The following is a 19,746-nucleotide window of genomic DNA, read 5'->3' as shown; positions in this document are numbered from 1 at the left end:
AGGTCTAGGAAGGGTTGCCATCGCCTGGAAAACCCCTGCACCGACCCTCTCAGGGCGAATTTGATCCTTTCCAATTGGATGAAGTTTGCCATGTCGTTTAACCAGGTGTTAACACTCGGAGGCCTTTCGTCCCTCCACTGAATCAGGATCCTCCTCCGAGCCACCAAGGACGCAAAGGCTAATATTCCAGCCTCCCTCGCCTCCTGTACCCCCGGTTCCACCCCAACCCCGAAGATCGCAAGTCCCCATCCTGGCTTGACCCTGGACCCCACCACTCTCGACACCGTCCCTGCCACCCCCTTCCAGAACTCCTCCAGTGCCGGACATGCCCAAAACATATGTGCATGATTCGCAGGGCTTCCCGAACATCTAATACACCTGTCTTCACCCCCGAAAAACCGACTCATCCTTGTCCCCGTCATGTGGGCTCTATGCAGTACCTTAAATTGAATGAGACTTAGTCGCGCACATGACGACGACGAGTTAACCCTCTCCAGGGCGTCTGCCCATGTCCCGTCCTCTATCTGTTCCCCCAGCTCTAACTCCCACTTATCTTTCAGCTCCTCTACTGGTACCTCCTCCACCTCCTGCATAATCTTATAGATGTCCGAGATCTTCCCCTCCCCGACCCAGACCCCTGATAGCACCCTCTCACTCACCCCCCTGTCGGGGAGCGCGGGGAACCCCGCTACCTGTCGTCTGGCAAATGCCTTCACTTGGAGGTACCTGAACGTGTTCCCCGGGGGGAGCCCAAATTTCTCCTCCAGCTCTCCCAGGCTCGCAAACCTCCCCTCTATAAACAAGTCCCTCAGTTGTCTAATACCCGCCCTCTGCCAGCTCTGGAATCCCCCTCCTGTGTTTCCCGGCGCAAATCTGTGGTTCCCTCTTAGTGGTGCCCCTATCAGACCTCCCACTTCCCCCCTGTGTCGCCTCCACTGCCCCCAGATCTTGAGGGTGGCCGCCACCACCGGGCTCGTGGTATACCTCGTGGGAGGGAGCGGCCATGGTGCCGTTACCAGTGCCCCTAAGCTTATGTTGCCGCAGGACGCCCTCTCCATGCGCTTCCAGGCTGCCCCCTCCCCTTCCATCATCCACTTTCGTACCATCGATGTATTTGCCGCCCAGTAATATCCGGAAAGGTTGGGTAACGCCAGCCCTCCACTATCCCTACTCCGCTCCAAAAAGACCCTTCTAACTCTCGGGGTACCATGTGCCCACACATACCCCATGATACTACTCGTTACCTTCTTGAAAAAGGCCCTGGGGAGGAAGATGGGCAGACACTGGAACAAAAACAAGAACCTCGGGAGGACCGTCATTTTAACTGACTGCACCCTCCCTGCTAGCGACAGCGGCACCATGTCCCACCTCTTAAACTCCTCCTCCATCTGCTCCACCAGTCTGGAAAAGTTCAACTTGTGTAGGGTCCCCCAGTTCTTTGCCACCTGCACCCCCAAATACCTAAAACTTTTAACTGCTCTTTTGAAGGGGAGCCTCCCAATTCCCTCCCCTTGGTCTCCCGGGTGTATTACAAAGACCTCACTTTTCCCCAGATTTAATTTATATCCCGAAAAATCCCCGAACTCCGCTAGTATCCCCATTACCTCCGGCATTCCCCCCTCCGGGTCTGCCACATACAACAACAAATCATCCGCATAGAGCGAGACCCGATGTTCCTCCCCTCCCCTTGTCAGTCCTCTCCACCCCCCTGAACCCCTCAGTGCCATCGCCAACGGCTCAATCGCTAATGCAAAGAGTAAGGGAGATAGGGGACATCCCTGCCTAGTACCTCGATGGAGCCCAAAATATTCTGACCTCCTCCCGTTTGTTACCACACTTGCCATCGGAGCTGAATAGAGCAGTTTTACCCACTTGATAAATCCCTCCCCAAACCCAAACCTTTCCAACGTCTCCCACAAGTATTCCCACTCCACCCTGTCAAATGCCTTCTCCGCGTCCAGCGCTACCACTATCTCCGCCTCCCCTTCCACTGCTGGCATCATAATCACATTTAACAATCTCCGAACATTTGTGTTAAGTTGGCGTCCCTTCACGAACCCCGTCTGGTCTTCATGGACTACCCCTGGCACACAGTCCTCTATCCTGGTTGCCAGGACCTTTGCTAACAGCTTGGCATCTACATTTAAGAGGGAGATAGGCCTGTAGGACCCGCACTGGACCGGGTCCTTGTCCCGCTTCAAAATCAAGGAGATCAGGGCCTGCGACATTGTTGGAGGCAGAACCCCCCCCTCGCGCGCCTCATTGAAGGCTCGCACCAGCACTGGACCCACCAAGTCCACAAATTTCCTGTAAAACTCCACCGGGAACCCATCCGGCCCCGGCGCCTTCCCCGCCTGCATCTGGCCTATCCCTTTAATTAGCTCCTGCAGCTCTATCGGCGCCCCCAACCCTTCCACCAGCTCCTCCTGTACCTTTGGGAACCCCAATTTGTCGAGAAAGTTCTTCATTCCCCCTCTCCTCTTCGGCGGTTCAGACCTATACAATTCCCTATAGAAGTCCCTAAAGACCCTATTCACCTCTTGCCCCTTCTGCACTACATCCCCACCCCTCTCTCTCACTCCCCCAATCTCTCTGGCTGCATCTCGCTTACGAAGCTGGTGTGCCAGCATCCTGCTCGCCTTTTCCCCGTACTCATACGCCGCACCCTGCGCCCTTCTCCACTGCATTTCCGCCTTCCTAGTGGTCAGTAGGTCGAACCTGGCCTGCAAGCTACGCCGCTCCCTTAATAGCCCCTCCTCTGGCGCCGCCGCATATTTCCTATCTACTTCTAGGAGCTCCCCCACCAGCCTCTCCCTTTCCTGCCTCTCCTTCCTCTCTCTGTGTGCCCTTATGGAGATCAGCTCTCCTCTAATCACTGCTTTCAAGGCCTCCCAGACCGTCCCCACCTGCACCTCACCTGTGTCATTCGTACCCAGATAGTTCTCAATGCCCGTTCTCACCCTTCTGCACACCTCTTCGTCCGCCAACAGCCCTACATCCAGGCGCCACAACGGGCGTTGGTCCCGCGCCTCCCCCATGTCCACGTCCACCCAATGTGGTGCATGGTCCGATATCGCAATGGCCGAGTACTCCGTGTCCTGCACTCTCGGCATCAGCCCCCTGTTCAATACGAAAAAATCGATCCTAGAGTACACTCTGTGGACGTGGGAGAAAAAAGAATACTCCCTCGCCCTAGGCCTACCAAATCTCCATGGGTCTACCCCTCCCATCTGCTCCATGAACCCCCTTAACACCTCTGCCGCTGCCGGCCTCCTATTCGTCCTGGAACTCGATCTATCCAGCCCAGGGTCTAACACCGTATTAAAGTCCCCTCCCATGATCAGGTCCCCTGCCTCCAGTCCCGGGATGAGGCCCAGCAGGCGCCTCATAAAACCCGCGTCGTCCCAGTTCGGGGCATACACATTTACCAGTACCACACTCTCTCCCTGCAGCCTACCCCTCACCATCACGTACCTGCCCTCCTTGTCTGCCACCACCTCTGCCGCCACAAACGACACTCTCTTTCCCACCAAAATCGCCACCCCCCGGTTCTTGATATCCAAGCCTGAGTGGAACACCTGTCCCACCCACCCCCTTCTCAGGCGGACCTGATCTGCTACCCTCAAATGAGTCTCCTGCAGCATTGCTACATCAGCCTTCAGTCCCTTCAGGTGTGAGAAGACCCTTGATCTTTTGACCGGCCCATTCAGCCCCCTTACGTTCCACGTGATCAATCGGGTCGCAGAGCGACCCGTCCCTACTCCCTGTCGATTAGCCATGTCTTGTCCCTTGCTCGCCCCGGGTCATCCCTTCTTTTCTGACCCGCTTCCCATAGCGATGGCCCCCCCCCCCCCCACCCCCCCCGGCTCTCCCCTTCTCGTCCCTGGTCTTTCTAGCAGCAACCCGGTGTCCCCCCCCCAGTCCCCCCCCCTTCCCCCCCCCCCCCCCCCCTGGCTAGGACCCCTCCTAGCCGCGATGTACCCCACATCGTACTCCCGAGAGTCAGCTGGTCTCCGCTGACCCGGCTGCTCCTGCCACATTCCGACTCCTCCCGGTTCACCCCATCTGCGCCCGTGAAAGATCCCCTTAAAACCCCCGAGAAAGACCCGCATAATCAACCCGCTCCCCCCCGTCCCGTCTCCCCAACTTAACGATATAAATACAAATACCCAATGGCAACTAAATACATAAATACTTAACTACATACTTAAATAACAAAATAATTAACTAACTCTCAACTAACCGCGTGCCCAACCATCACCCTCCATCAAGCAGTATAAATAACCGCAGATAACCATAACCCGAAAAGAAAAAAAAAGAACCAAAAAACCCCCCCAAGCACCCAAAGAAAAAGGGTAGGAGGGGTAAATAACTAAGGGAAATTGGAAACGGGAGAAATCACCCCATAAGAAGCCAACGACCCACAATAGAGATTTCAACAGTACAAATATACAGAAACACCCAACAACTCGAAACCTTCAAAATATTCAGAAAAGTCAACCGTTCGAGAAAAAACACCCCAAACACTCCACGAAACTGTTACCCAGTTCCGACCTGGCCTGAAAAAGAAAAGGGCCACTTGCACAATCAAGAGTCCCCCGGCGGCTACGACCGCCGGTGCTCCCAGGTTTTAGTTCGTGTCCAACTTTTCCTCTTGTACAAAGGTCCAGGCCTCCTCTGGGGACTCGAAATAATGATGTTGGTCCTTGTAGGTGACCCACAAGCGCGCCGGTTGCAACATTCCAAATTTGATCTTTTTCGCGTGTAGCACCGCCTTTGTCCGGTTGTACCGGGCCCGCCGCTTTGCCACCTCCGCACTCCAGTCCTGGTACACCCTTACCGTCGAGTTCTGCCACTTGCTGCTTTTCTCCCTTTTAGCCCACCTCAGGACTTTCTCTCGATCACTTAGCCGCTGGAACCGCACCAGCACCGCCCTCGGGGGCTCGTTTGCCCTAGGCCTCCTGGCCATGACCCGGTATGCCTCTTCCAATTCCAGGGGCGCCGGACCGGCCCCTTCCCCCATCAGGGAGCTCAACATCTCCGCCACATATCCCGGGAGATCCGACCCCTCCAGGCCTTCTTCCAGGCCCAGGATCCTCAAATTTTTCCTCCTCATCCGAGTGTCCAGCTCCTCGAAGCGGCTCTGCCACTTCGTGTGGAGTGCCTCGTGCGCCTCCACCTTTGCCCCGATGACTGTGGCCTCCTCCTCCCTCGCGGCCATCTCCTGCTGCAGATCTTTAATCGACGCCTCTTGGATCGCCTGGGCTCCCACCAACCTGGTGGCCGTCGCGTTCATGGACTCTAAGAGTTCCACTTTCATCTCCGTGAAAAAACGGAGGAGAGCGGCCTGCTGCTCCTCCGCCCATTTCTTCCACTCCTCCGGTGCACCGCCGGCCGCCATTTTGATTTTCTTCCCCCGCTTTTTTTGGGGAGCTGCTGCCGTTTTTCTTGCCGCTCCACTCCGGGTACCGACCATAAAATCGGTCTAGTTCTCCTCAGGGGACCTTCCCCCACCGGGATTCGTTTTTTCAGCGCCGTTGGGGCCCTCCAATTGGCCCAAAAACACCTTTGTTGCAGGAGCTTCCAAATGTGCGGCTTAGCTAGTCATAGCCGCAACCGGAAGTCCGATGCTTGCTTACTCAACCATGAAACACCACTACTGGTACCAGAAGATCCAGGAGCCCATAAGCCTCAAGCGCCAGGCTCTTCTGAACTTGAAACATCAACCTAACTCGAGAATAAGAAAGTAGCTGTACAGAGGGCTGAGACACATTACCTAAGGAACAGATGGTGGGTGGAGAATGCACAGGAAATCCAGCAGTTAGCCAACAACCATAACGCATGAGGTTTCTTTAGTGCAGTCAAGGCCATACAGCCCAAACATCCCAAGCCCCTCCGCACTGCTGGCCAAGAATGGAGAGATGCTCATCAGGCAGTCAGTGCCCGCTGGAAGGAGCACTTCGAAGACCTCATTCCCACAGATTCTGTCTTCAATGCAAGTGTCCTTGACTCCATCCTACCACCATCTCAGCACAACCCAACCCAGTAGAAAAGGCCACCCGATAGCTAAAGAAAGACAAGGCATCAGGAACAGATGGAATTCCTGACAAAGCATTAAAGCATTGTGGAGAAGCACTATTGGCACGAATACATGACCTCATTTCCCTTATCTGGAAGGAGGAGAACATGCCAGGGGGTCTCAGAGATGCCGTAAATGTGGCCATCTTTGCGGTAGGTGACATGGCTGACTGCAGTAAATACTGAGGAATTTCCCGGCTATCGGCCACAGGGAAGGTCATTGAAAGAGTCAATCTTAATTGCCTTTTCCATGTGGCTGAAGAGCACCTCCCAGAGTCGCAGATGGGACATAACGGATATGATCGTCTTTGTGCAGCAATTACAAGAGAAATACACGGAACAGCACCAATCCTTGTACATGATCTTCTTTGACCTCTCAAAGGTCTTTGACGCTGTTAACCACGAGGGATTATGGAGGGTCCTGCTCTGTTTTGGCTGCCCAAAGGTTTGTCACAATCCTCCGCCTGCTCCATGATGACATTCAAACTGCGACCCTGACCAACGGATCCACCACAGACCCAATTCATATTCGGACAGGGGTCAAGCAAGATTTTATCATTGCACCAAAGCTCTTCTTGATCTTCCTTGCTGCAATGCAGCTCCCCGCTGGCATGGAGAACAAACAGGAATCTGTTTAACCTCTGCCACCTGCAGGCCAGTTCCATGGTCGCCCTATTCTCTGTAACTGAACCACATTGTTAGGCGATGTTCGCATCTGCGCACACTCGGAGGACATTGTCAACTAAGGCCTACAGCTCGACTTCCGGGCGGCGAGCGAGGAGGTCGCAGGGAGAGGGGCTCCCGCAAGCGCCAGGAAGGAACCCCCCCCGACAGGCCGGACGGCGGAGGAGGAGCGGGCGGCAACGGCGGAGGAGGAGCGGGCGGCAACGGCGGAGGAGCGGGCGACAACGGAGGAGCAGCGGGCGGCAGCGGCGGGCGGCAGCGGAGGAGAAGCGGAGGAGGAGCGGGCGGCAGCTGAGGAGGAGCGGGCGGCGGCGGAAGGCGGAGGCGAGGAGCAACGGCGACAGGGAGGCCCAGCAGCGGCAGGTCCAACCCCTCTCTCCCCCCCCCCCCCCACGCGGGCCGGGAACGGTGCGGCAGCGGCGGGCCCTCTTTCCCCCCCCCCCCCAAACCAGCAGCGGGACCCCACCCCCCCCCCCAACCAGCAGCGGGGACACCAACCCCCCCCCCCCAACCAGCAGCGGGGACACCAACCCCCCCCCCCCCCCCCCCAACCAGCAGCGGGGACACCAACCCCCCCCCCCCCAACCAGCAGCGGGGACACCAACCCCCCCCCCCCAACCAGCAGCGGGGACACCACCCCCCCCCCCAACCAGCAGCGGGGACACCAACCCCCCCCCCCCCCCAACCAGCAGCGGGGACACCAACCCCCCCCCCCCCCAACCAGCAGCGGGGACACCACCCCCCCCCCCCAACCAGCAGCGGGGACACCACCCCCCCCCCCCCACCAACCAGCAGCCCCACTCGCCCCTCCCCCTCCCCCCAACTGCAGTGACCACCACGTGGCAAGGACAAAGGGGGACTCTCTCTCTCTCTCTCCTGGGCGAGTGGAGAGAGAAAACAAAAGAAAAAAGAGACTTATATTTCTGTTCTTTTTTTAAAATAAAAACCCAAAAGAAAACTGGTAAAGAGAAAAGGGGTGAAATAAAGGGGTAAAGGAAAGAAGGGGGGAAATAAATTTTTCATTTAAAAAAAAAAAAATATATATATTTTTATATATATATATATATATATATATTAATAAATAAAATTAAAATAGGGTGCGGAAAAGGGGGAAAAGACGAACAAGGAGAGAAGAAACGATGAAGGGGAAGGGGGAGAAAAAAATGCCAGAAGGGACCCAAGAGAAAGGGGGCACCGGAGGTAGACGGGGCAAAGGGCAAACCAGCTTGGGCGAACGAGTCAACACGCGAAGCAGCGGGAAGAATGTATCGCCGCATCCAAAAGAGCTGGACGGGCGGGCAACCTCTCCCCTGGGGTTAGAGGGGGGCGTGAATTGGAAGGAAGCCATTGCCGAGGTGGTGAGGGAGCAGCTGCAGGCAATCAAGGCAGAGTTAAAAGCAGACACAGAGGCCGCAGCACAGGCAGCAGTGACCAGGGCCATGTCAGGGGTGCAGCAGGCTCTGACCAGAATGGAGGAGAAAGTGGATGCCCAAGGGAAGATACTGGAAGCCCAAGGGGCAACCATTAAAGAGCTGGAGAAGGCAGCGACTGACGTGAGCGACCGGGTCATGTCCCTGGAGAGGGAAATGGCGAAACTGAGTGCAACACAGGGGAGCCTGAAGGGCAGGGTAGACGACCAGGAGATCAACTCGAGAAGGCAAAACATTAAGATAGTGGGCCTGCCAGAGGGGATAGAGGGTAGAAATCCCACAACATTCGTGGCTGCGATGCTGGGCTCCTTAGTGGGGCGGGAAACTTTTCCCACCCCACCGGAAATGGACAGAGCTCATCGGTCACTGCGCCCGAAGCCCAAGGAAGGGGAAAAACCGAGAGCAGTTATAGCCAGACTGCACCGGTACCGGGATAGGGAGACAATCCTGCGCTGGGCCAAGGAGAATAGAGCCTGCAATTGGGACGGGCACGCCATCCGAATCTACGAGGATTTTGGAGCGGACATAGCTAAGAGACGGGCGGAGTTCAACAGAGCGAAAGCAGCTCTCTATAAGAACAAAGTACGTTTTGGTATGCTGTACCCAGCAAAACTCTGGGTCACATACCAACACAAGGAATATTTCTTTACAGCCCCTGCCGAGGCGAATAGATTCGTTGAGGAGCACGGGCTGGAAAAACGCCATGGGAAGTAGGGACGAGGGGCCCATGGCAAGGAGATACGTCATGCCGACGGGGGGGTGGGGAGGGGCGAGGCAAAGCCAGCCCCCTCCCCCCTGGCAGGAGCACCCAGGAAAAACAACCCAATGCCCAAGGGCCCGCTCCAGGTGGGAGGCCAGGCCCCGGCACGAGGGAACGGGAGTACTGGAGAGGGGAGAGGGGAAGGGGGACAGCAACCTCCGAGCGGGGAGCCACCGTGCTAGCAGGAAAGCTAGCGAAGGGGGCGCGCAACAGAGCAGGGCCGCAGCGCACCCCCAACAGGGGGGAAGGCGCCAGGCAGGGGAGGGGGGGGATCACCCATCAAAGGTGGGAGAGCAAATGGGGACAGGAATGGGGGAGAGAGGGGCAATGGAGGGGTACACAGGGGTATCCCCGAAAGGGATAGAGCGGGGGGGGGGGGGCACTCGGGGGGCGAGAGACCAGGGAGGGGAAATGCAGGGACGAAGGGACAAAAGAGGCCAGAAAGGGAATAGGGCCACAAAGTGCCACAGACAAGGGCTCGAAACAGGGAACTGCTGCAAACACCCACCCAGTACGGTCTGTGGGTGAAGGGGCCCCCCGGAGTGCAGGGGACTACCCGCGTGGCGGACACACAGTGGACGGTCATGGCGGGTGTCCCCGGGACAAGGGGGAACCCCGGAGCGCAGGGACCCGACCGCATGGGGAGAGCAGTGATAGTGGACATCCTGGACGGCCCCCTAACAAAGGGAAACCCCAGAGGGCAGGGGCGCGTCCACCGGACAAATATGGTTAACCCCACAGGAGCAAGGGGGCAGAAGCCCCCCACCAGAATAGTCACCTGGAACGTAAGGGGACTTAATGGCCCAGTGAAGAGATCTAGAGTCCTCACCCACCTTAGAAACATGAGGGCCGACATAGTCTTCCTCCAAGAGACGCACTTGAGGGAGCAGGACCAACTGCGGGTAAGAAAGGGCTGGGTGGGACAAACCTATCATTCCTGTTATGGGGCAAGGGCCAGGGGGGTGGCGATCCTGATTGGCAAGAGGACAATGTTTAGGGCGACAAAGACGGTTACGGACCCAGGGGGACGGTATGTCATGGTCAGCGGGGCCCTGGATGGGGCGCCGGTAGTCCTAGTTAACGTGTATGCGCCCAACTGGGACGACACAAGCTTCATCCAAAAGACCATGGCAGAAATCCCGGACATAGCGACGCACCGACTAATCATGGGGGGGGACTTCAACTGTGTACAGGACCCAACGACGGACAGATCAAACCCCAGAACGGGGAAAACCTCAAACATGGCAAGGGAACTCAGTCACTATATGGAGCAGATGGGAGCAGTAGACCCCTGGAGATTCGCCCACCCGGGGGAGAAAGAATTCTCTTTCTTCTCCCCAGTACACAACGTGTACACCAGAATTGACTTCTTTGTGGTGGGGAAAACGGTGCTTCCAGAGATAGACAAGGTGGAATACTCCGCAATTGTGATATCAGACCACGCTCCACACTACATGGATGTGCGGCTAGAGACGGGAAGGGCCCAGCGCCCCAAATGGAGGTTGGACGGTGCCTTACTAGCTGACAAGGCCTTCAGCGAAAGGATAGCGCAGGCCATAGCGGAGTACACTGAGATCAACCAAAACGGGGAGGTCTCACCCTCCACGTTCTGGGAAGCGCTTAAGGCCGTACTAAGAGGGGAAATCATAGCCTACAAAGCGCAAAGAGATAGGGAGGAAAGGGTGGCTAGGCAGAAGCTGGTCGACTCCATACTGGAGGTAGACCATAAATACTCCGAGGCCCCGACCGTAGAACTCCTGGCGGAGAGGAAAGAATTACAAAGGAACTTTGACCTGCTCTCCACCAGGAAAGCAGTACACCAACTCCGCCAGGCACGCGGGGCCCTATACGAACACGGAGACAAAGCCAGCCGCCTGTTGGCCCACCAGCTGAGAAAGCAGGCAGCCAGCAGAGAAATTGCGCAAATCAGAGATACCAGAGGCACGTTGGAAACAGAACCAGAGAGGATTAACAAAACCTTCAAGGCCTTCTACCAAGAGCTGTACACCTCAGAGCCCCCAACGGGGAAGGCTGGGATGAACCGGTTTCTTGACGGACTGGACATACCAGTTGTGGGAGAGGGCAGAAAACGGGATCTGGAAGCACCACTAGCACTGGGAGAGATCATGGACAGCATTAGCTCCATGCAGGCGGGGAAGGCGCCGGGACCGGACGGATTCCCGGCGGACTTCTACAAAACATTTGCGACAGCGCTGGCCCCGCACCTGCGGGAGATGTTCACAGACTCGCTAGCTAGGGGCACATTGCCACCCACGTTAGCACAGGCCTCAATCTCGCTGATACCTAAGAAAGACAAAGACCCAACGGAATGTGGGTCATACAGACCCATATCTCTGCTGAATGCAGACGCCAAAATACTGGCCAAAATCCTAGCCAAGAGGCTAGAAGACTGTGTACCTGAGGTGGTCACAGAGGACCAGACGGGCTTTGTCAAAGGTAGACAGCTTACCGCGAACATCAGGCGCCTGCTGAACGTGATAATGACCCCCTCCGGGGAGAGAACACAAGAGGTGATCGTCTCCCTGGACGCAGAAAAGGCCTTCGACAGAGTCGAGTGGAAATACCTCATAGAGGTACTGGAGCGGTTCGGGCTTGGAACAGGGTTCACCGCTTGGGTACAGCTCCTGTACAACGCTCCCATGGCGAGTGTACAGACCAACAATACCAACTCCCAATACTTCCAGCTGCACAGGGGCACCAGACAAGGATGCCCACTGTCCCCGCTGCTGTTCGCACTAGCAATTGAACCGCTAGCAATCGCGCTCAGGGCAGCAAAAAATTGGAGGGGGATCCGAAGGGGAGGTAGAGAGCACAGAGTCTCACTCTATGCGGATGATCTGCTCCTCTATATCTCGGACCCACAAAGCAGCATGGACGGAATCATCGCGCTCCTGAAAGAGTTTGGAGCCTTCTCGGGCTACAAACTCAACATGAGCAAAAGTGAGATCTTCCCAGTACACCCGCAAGGGGGGGGGGGGGGGGGGGGGGCAGCACTAAAGGGGCTGCCGTTCAATCAAGCCCGACATAAATTCCGCTACCTGGGGATCCAAATAGCCCATGACTGGAAAGGGATCCACAAATGGAACCTCACCAGCCTGACGGAGGAAGTTAAAAAGGACCTGCAAAGATGGAACACACTCCCGCTCTCCCTCGCGGGGAGAGTTCAGACGATCAAAATGAACGTACTGCCCAGGTTCCTCTTCCTGTTTAGATCCATTCCGATCTACATCCCCAAGGCCTTTTTCAAAGCGCTGGACAAACTCATCATGGCGTTCGTATGGGGGGGTAAAAATGCTAGGATCCCAAAGAAGGTCTTACAAAAAACAAAAACCAGGGGAGGGCTAGCCCTCCCGAATCTACAATTCTACCACTGGGCAGCAACAGCCGAGCGAGTAAGGGGATGGATCCAGGAGCCAGAGGCTGAGTGGGTGCGTGCGGAGGAGGCCTCCTGCATGGGAACCTCCCTCCGGGCCCTCGCCACGGCAGCACTCCCATCCCCACCCAAAAAACACTCCAGCAGCCCAGTGGTGACAGCCACCCTCCAATCCTGGAACCAACTGCGGCAGCAACTTGGCCTGACCAAAATGTCGAACAGGGCTCCCATCTGCAACAACCATAGGTTCACACCAGCACTGACTGAGGCCACCTTCAAAAGGTGGAGGCAGGACGGGGGGGCACTGACAGTCAGGGACCTATACACGGACGACAGGATCGCAACACTGGACGAACTGACAGAGAAATTTCAGCTAGCTGGGGGGAACGAGCTACGGTACCTGCAGCTCAAAAACTTCCTACGAAAGGAGACAAGGACGTACCCACAACCGCCACGACAGACACTACTGGAAGACCTACTGGACGCAAGTATCCTAGAGAAAGGGAACTGTAGTGACATGTATGACCGACTGGTAGATAGGGACGACACCGTACTGGACGCAACAAGAAGGAAATGGGAGGACGACCTGGGGATGGAGATAGGGTGGGGACTCTGGAGCGAAGCACTGCATAGGGTCAACTCCACCTCCACGTGCGCAAGGCTCAGCCTGACGCAACTAAAAGTGGTACATAGAGCCCACTTAACAAGAACCCGTATGAGTAGGTTCTTCCCGGAGGTGGAAGACAGATGTGAACGGTGCCAAAGAGGCCCGGCCAACCACGCCCACATGTTCTGGTCTTGCCCCAGACTCGTGGAGTACTGGACAGCCTTCTTCGAGGTTATGTCCAAAGTGGTGGGAGTGAGGGTGGAGCCATGCCCGATAGTGGCGGTCTTCGGGGTTTCAGAACAGCCAGATCTATTCCTGGGGAGGAGGGCGGACGCCCTTGCCTTTGCCTCCCTGATCGCCCGCCGTAGAATCCTGTTTGGCTGGCGGTCAGCAGCACCGCCCAGAGCTGCGGACTGGCTGTCCGACCTCTCGGAATCTCTCCAAATGGAGAAAATCAAATTTGCCATCCGAGGGTCGGACGACGGCTTCCACAGAACGTGGGAGCCATTCATGCAACTGTTCCGGGACCTATTTGTGGCCAATGTACAAGAGGAAGAATAGTCGGGGGAAGGTAGCGGGAGGGGGGGGGGGGGCTACAGGTTCGGTACGGGGGTTCGATGGCTAGCTAAGGCCCAAAACCAAACTAAATAAACATGTTGAGGGGGGGGGGGGGGGGGGGGGGGGCGCAGTTACTACTGCGAAGATGCTTACCTGTAAATATGTATGTTAATTTTTGCGTGTTTGTTTGTTTTTTTTTGTTCTTTTTCTCTCCTAACAATTTGTAATTTGTTCAATATAAAATATGAAAACTGAATAAAAACATTTATAAAAAAAAACTAAGGCCTACAAGAGCATGGGCCTTACTCTAAACATCCAGAAGACAAAGGTCGTCTTCCAATCCAGGAATACCTTAAATCATAGTCAGCAATACTATCCATCTCAACACAGACAGAAATAGCACCTGTGTCAGTGTGTTCCACAACTCGCATTATGATGCCTTAGATACTTCCTTTGTGCATCAGACGTGCCCTGGTATTTGCTAAGGATTTGCTATCATGATCAACAGGTCAAAGCTTCTGATTGTAATCAGGCATAGATACTCATGTGATGTTGGTAAAGGATATAAATGAACAACGAACAAGAACTCAGTAATAACCATGACAGAATTCAGTTGAACTAGAGGAGTTGCAACAGGATCTACCGGAGTTGGTTTTCATTCCTTGATCTAGGTTTTGACATTAATTTGAAACAGCGATGACCAAAGACTCAAGAAAAATGACAGCTCTGTTCTTGATGTATGAAAGTTAAATCTGTATTTTCTTTTTATTATTGCTCCAGTACTTCTCGTGGGAGAAACATGGCAAAGGTAATTCGGGACTTCCTATATGCTCAAACAGTGCAGTCTCCAATTGAGCTCTTCTCCGACTGGTTGCATGTAGGTCATGTGGATGAGTTCTTGACCTTTGTTCCAGCCCCTGACAGAAAGGTAACCAATTAATTCTACCACGTGAGTTGAGCTGCATCAGTCTGCTATGTACTTATTTTGTGGCTTGTGGTATATTCTGATGTCTTTGTAATTAGAGATATTGAAGGCAAATGTCTGCATGCAGATGGGAAGGGGTTTGTAGGAAGGAGTTCCGTTGATGTAGCTTTGGTTCAAGATCTGTGGAAACAGTAGAAACAGAATTTGCATGATTTCCCAAGATTTTTACAACTCTTGAAGTTCATGGTGGCCAATGGAGAGGAACCTTATGCCAAAGCAACCCTACTGATATTGACAATTACCTGCAGGAAATGTGAAAACAAATAAAAATAGACACTGAATACAGCAATCTGAGGCCAGCAGGGAAATCCCTCATTCTCAAAGTTCGACAGGTCAAGCATGGTCTACACATTGCAACGTTATACCTGAGAGCAACCACCTTTAAGTGCAACTATTCCATCAATGGCAGAGCTTGTGTTACTAGACCAGTATAAACCAATTTACCTACTCTCACCCTTTTTACACTCTCAGAAACTAGAGAACAACTTTTAAAACTGCAAGAAATGACGACCAGTGTGCATGATAAAATGCAGGTAGAGAATTGCCAAGCTTACAGTTGAACAAAATGTTCCAGGTCATTTGATGGACTTGCATTCTCCTGCAAGCGTAGTGTTGCAGGACCCTTGAAACAGCTAATTCTGTTGACACATTCTCTGGCCATTCACGGCGGTGCTCCTACAGGCAGTACACCCCCTGCCATGGGTTTCCCAGCAGCATGGGGTGGCTTCAATGGGAATTGTCGCCGGTAGGACCAGAGATTCCCGTTACCAGCAACTGGCACACCGCCTCCCGCCACCAAGAAGCATGTGGCTGGGAGGCCTTAGAATCCCACCCAATGGTTTGATGCAATTTTAGTTTCAATTTTGCTTTTAAACAGAGCACATACATGGACAACTCTAATTCTGGTGTAACTATTTACAATACATGTTCATGTTTAATTACCTTTGGGCGGCATGGTGACGTAGTGGTTAGCACTGCTGCCTACGGCGTTCAGGACCCGGCTTCGATCCCAGCCCTGGGTCCCTATCCGTGGGGAGTTTGCCCATTCTCCCCGTGTCTGCGCGGGTTTCACCCCGTTCACAACTCATAGATGTGCAGGTTAGGTTGAATTGCCCCTGAATTGGAAAAGAATAATTGGGCACTGTAAATTTATATTAAGAAAACATGTTTAGTTACCTTTACATAACTATAGTTGGGCAGGGAAATGGCAGATGGAGTTCAATCCAGGCAAATGCGAGGTGATGCATTTTGGAAGATCAAATTCAAGAGCGGACTATATGGTCAATGGAAGGGTCCTGGGGAAAATTGATGTACAGAGAGATCTGGGAGTTCAGGTCCATTGTACCCTGAAGGTGGCAACGCAGGTTGATAGAGTGGTCAAGAAGGCATACAGCATGCTTGCCTTCATCGGACGGGGTATTGAGTACAAGAGTAGGCAGATCATGTTACAGTTGTATAGGACTTTGGTTAGGCCACATTAGGAATACTGCGAGCAGTTCTGGTCGCCACATTACCAGAAGGATGTGGTTGCTTTGGAGGGGGTGCAGAGGTGGTTCACCAGGATGTTGCCTGGTATGGAGGGTGCTAGCTATGAAGAAAGGTTGAGTAGATTAGGATTGTTTTCGTTGGAAAGACGGAGGTTGAGGGGGGACCTGATTGAGGTATACAAAATTATGAGAGGTATGGACAGGGTGGATAGCAACAAGCTTTTTCCAAGAGTGGGGGTGTCAGTTACAAGGGGTCACGATTTCAAGGTTAGAGGGGGAAAGTTTATGGGAGATGTGTGTGGAAAGTTTTTTACGCAGAGGGTGGTGGGTGCCTGGAACGCTTTATCAGCGGAGGTGGTAGAGGCGGGCACGATAGCATCATTTATGAGGCATCTAGACAGGTATATGAACGGGCGGCAACAGAGGGAAGTAGACCTTGGAAAATAGGAGACAGGTTTAGATAAAGGATCTGGATCGGCGCAGGCTGGGAGGGCCGAAGGGCCTGTTCCTGTGCTGTAATTTTCTTTGTTCTCTGTTCTTATATAGAACTGGTGAATCTATGAGTAGCTAAAGTGTAGAGGTAATCGGCTGGTACATCCAGTTCTTGTAATGGCAACCTTGCCTGGAGGTCACTTTAACTGCGCACAGTGATCTGTGGGATTGTTATCTTGAATATTCTTCCAGGTTGCATTTGGAATCTAGTCTTCAATGCAGTAGGATTGTATGGAGGTTGAGGATCCGGAATGGATCTGATTGGCCTCGGTTGGACATTACCATTGTGTCTTTTCATGTAATGACTTCATAGGATCTTGGTTCTGAACACATTTGCAGCACCTCGACTTGTTGCCATATACCTTCTGTGGAATCTTGGATGCAAACTCATTGTCCCAACTATAAACCTGACAATTCTGTACCTGCACATTGGTCAGCCTCTCTTCAACTTTTAAAAGTTTATCTCTAGTTTCTGAGAGTGTAGTATGAATAAGAGTAGTTAGATTGGTACGCACTGGTCTACCAGCAACCCTGCTGGTGATGCAGTAGTTGCACTTGAAACATGTTACTCTCGGATGTAACATTGCAAAGTGTAGATCTTGCTTGGTCTGTCTGTTATTGCACAAATTATTTGTTCAGCTAGGCTATTGGGGTAATGAGAAGAGGCAGTGCAATTGATATTCCACTTCTCACACATATCCTAAATTGGCTTGCCAATATATTGCAGATGTTGTCTGTACCTATCTCTCTAAGCACACACAATAAACTGAAAATAGCAGTGTGTGTGACAGTTATGCTTGATGTATTGTGCACTTGTTGAATAAAAGGGGTATTTGGTCATCAACAATGAAATCAGCACCATGGACATGAAAGAGGTCAGATGAGATTTTGGACCAAGCATAGTAGGAACTTCATGTGGAATGAGTGGCTACTTGTGCTGACTTGGCATATACTTTTGGCATACCTCCCATTTTTTGACAACAACTTCAATGTGATTCTTCTTGTTCAATCTATGCTCATGATGCATTTGTTGAAGAATATCAGGTCGTGAAAATTCTGGTATGATGACCTGCTTTCCCTTAAAAATGACTCTGAGGAAACGTTTGGTTTGTTCTTATAGGGCCCAAATTCTCTCAAGTGTTTGTGGATATGCTGAAGTGAATCTGGTAATCCTTTAATTATGGCTTTCCAGTTTCTCTAGTGTAGCAAATTTCACCATTTCTTCTTACAGCTGCTGGCATTTGCATTGTGCAAAATGTAGCAGATCAATTCATGGACTTGCATTCTCCTGCAATAAAATTTACAGTTCCTTGAAATTACCATGTTTGCCAAACATTCTGGATATTTTAATGTTAAGTCATGAAATGAAGTGATAGGAGTAGTTCTTGAGATTTATCTGCCATATGAGGTCTGACTGATTCCATAGATTATCACTAGTGTGAGGTTGCGGCATGCCAGTAAATCAGTGATTGCCAATCCTTTAGTCTCCATGAAGCAGAATATCTGTGACACCCAGGAGGACTGACTGAACTTGCACTTCAGGACTATGGAATCCTTGCAAGGAATAAGTGAGCTGTTGTACGCCAAAAGTTGCACAGTAGCAGGTTGTTCCTTGGTCTTTCATGTCTATGGATATATGTCTTTTTTGAATTTGCAGTAGTAGTATGTTGGCACTTGTCCATATGTTATTCTAGGCCTATATGAAATAGTTACCAACTTTCTTAGGACAGGTAATTCAAATCTTGGGAAACACTTTGGATGGTGAGAAAGTATCTACATTTTCTGCAAGATTGACGGTGTGAAAAATGTGTTCACTGCTCTACATCTCATCATGCACATTAACATATTCTGGTTTGTCAATCACCTCATGTATGTGTTTCTGCTGGGATACCAGTTACTCATTCTTATTCCTTAAAAGTACCTGTTGTGTATGCTCTGATTAGATCAGTGCACAACATCAGTTTTTCCTCTATTGCACTGCTGCTGCCAATGGCCTTTTCTGACACATATTTTGCAGAATTGATGTAAAGCTGGGCATTTCCTTGGTGCCTGCATATGGCCACACCTTCCACGTGTCTTGCGAGGTTTGTATGTTGTAGTGTGTTGACAATTTGGGTGTGCTTAGTACCTAGAAGGTTCATTGACCTATGAGGATCGCTTCGTACGTACATCACCCTTAGTACCTCTTTGATACTTTAGGAGTAGATGTGATCACCAACTCAGCAAATCTGCCTGATGGTTCTGCGTCTGAAAATCACAGAACCTTTTTCTCCACATCTGCTGACAAAGTGGTCTATGGATTCTACCAGTAGTTGTCAAAATGACATGAACTCGAGTTGATGAACATGGAGGTTTATCTGATAGTGAACCTGTCTTCCAATGTATATCTTTTGGGGATCCTTTAGCTTTTCTGATGTTTATTTTGATTTGTTCAGACTGTGTAGACTTCCGTTCCCAATTGTTTGGTAAATTAGTCACACCAGAATCAAGAAAGCATAGCTTTGTACGCAGTTTAAACATTTTGAATTTAGATGATAGGTCAGCTGCATCCTGATTCAAAGTGGGGAATTTTGACAATATCCTTTTGACCTTTGTACCAGAGATCAGTGATACTGGAGCCACTTTTGCGCACTTTTCAGAACCTCTGCTCACTTTCATTGCAACCTTCTGTGGCCTGATTTTTGAGGGGTTATTTTTGGCTGTCTCTCCCTCGCTCACTTCCAATCCATCCCACACCCTGGTCACTCGCCTTTCCCGACTGAGCAAACCCAGGGCTGGTCCTGGTCCTCTCTATGCGCTGTCCCACTCACATAATTGACAGGCTGTACACTGCAATCTCAACATCTGTCTGCTTATCACCTCTTTATTTGAGTACTGTGTCTTCAAAGCTTTTCAGTGCAATCGCCATGCTATGATTACATGGTCTGTCTACTGTTAGAAAGGTAATATTGGAACCAAGCAAGGGAGTCCCACCAAATAGGGACAAAGAATGGATTTTTGAGAAGGTGATATATTCAAATGTATCAAAGGCTGCAGTCAGGGTCCGGAGGATGAGGAAAATTATCGTCAAACCCTGGTTGATGAGATGTTGGCACCAGCAACACCACACCACTCATGGGCGGCACGCTAGCACAATGGTTAGCACAGTTGCTTCACATCTCCAGGGTCCCAGGTTCAATTCCCAGCTTGGGTCACTGTCTGTGTGGAGTCTGCACATTCTCTCCCTGTCTGCGTGGGTTTCCTTTGGGTTCTCCGGTTTCCTCCCACAGTC

The 19,746-nt window shown here is 52.2% G+C and overlaps 1 protein-coding gene across 1 annotated transcript in view; it reads left to right on the top strand.

Moving 5' to 3' along the window:
• The window catches only part of LOC119979524 (protein-arginine deiminase type-2-like), a 95,079-nt gene that overhangs the window by 69,828 nt on the left and 5,505 nt on the right, over positions 1-19,746 (top strand). Inside the window, exon 12 of the mRNA XM_038821890.1 lies at positions 14,292-14,439. Coding sequence (XP_038677818.1) covers positions 14,292-14,439 — 148 coding nt within the window. The remainder of the gene's footprint in view (positions 1-14,291; positions 14,440-19,746) is intronic.

The sequence above is a fragment of the Scyliorhinus canicula genome, chromosome 16 (assembly GCF_902713615.1).
Source record: "Scyliorhinus canicula chromosome 16, sScyCan1.1, whole genome shotgun sequence".
Taxonomy (NCBI): Eukaryota; Metazoa; Chordata; class Chondrichthyes; order Carcharhiniformes; family Scyliorhinidae; genus Scyliorhinus; species Scyliorhinus canicula.
The sequence above is the reverse complement of the archived record's forward strand: the minus strand, read 5'-3'. Positions and strand labels throughout refer to the sequence as shown.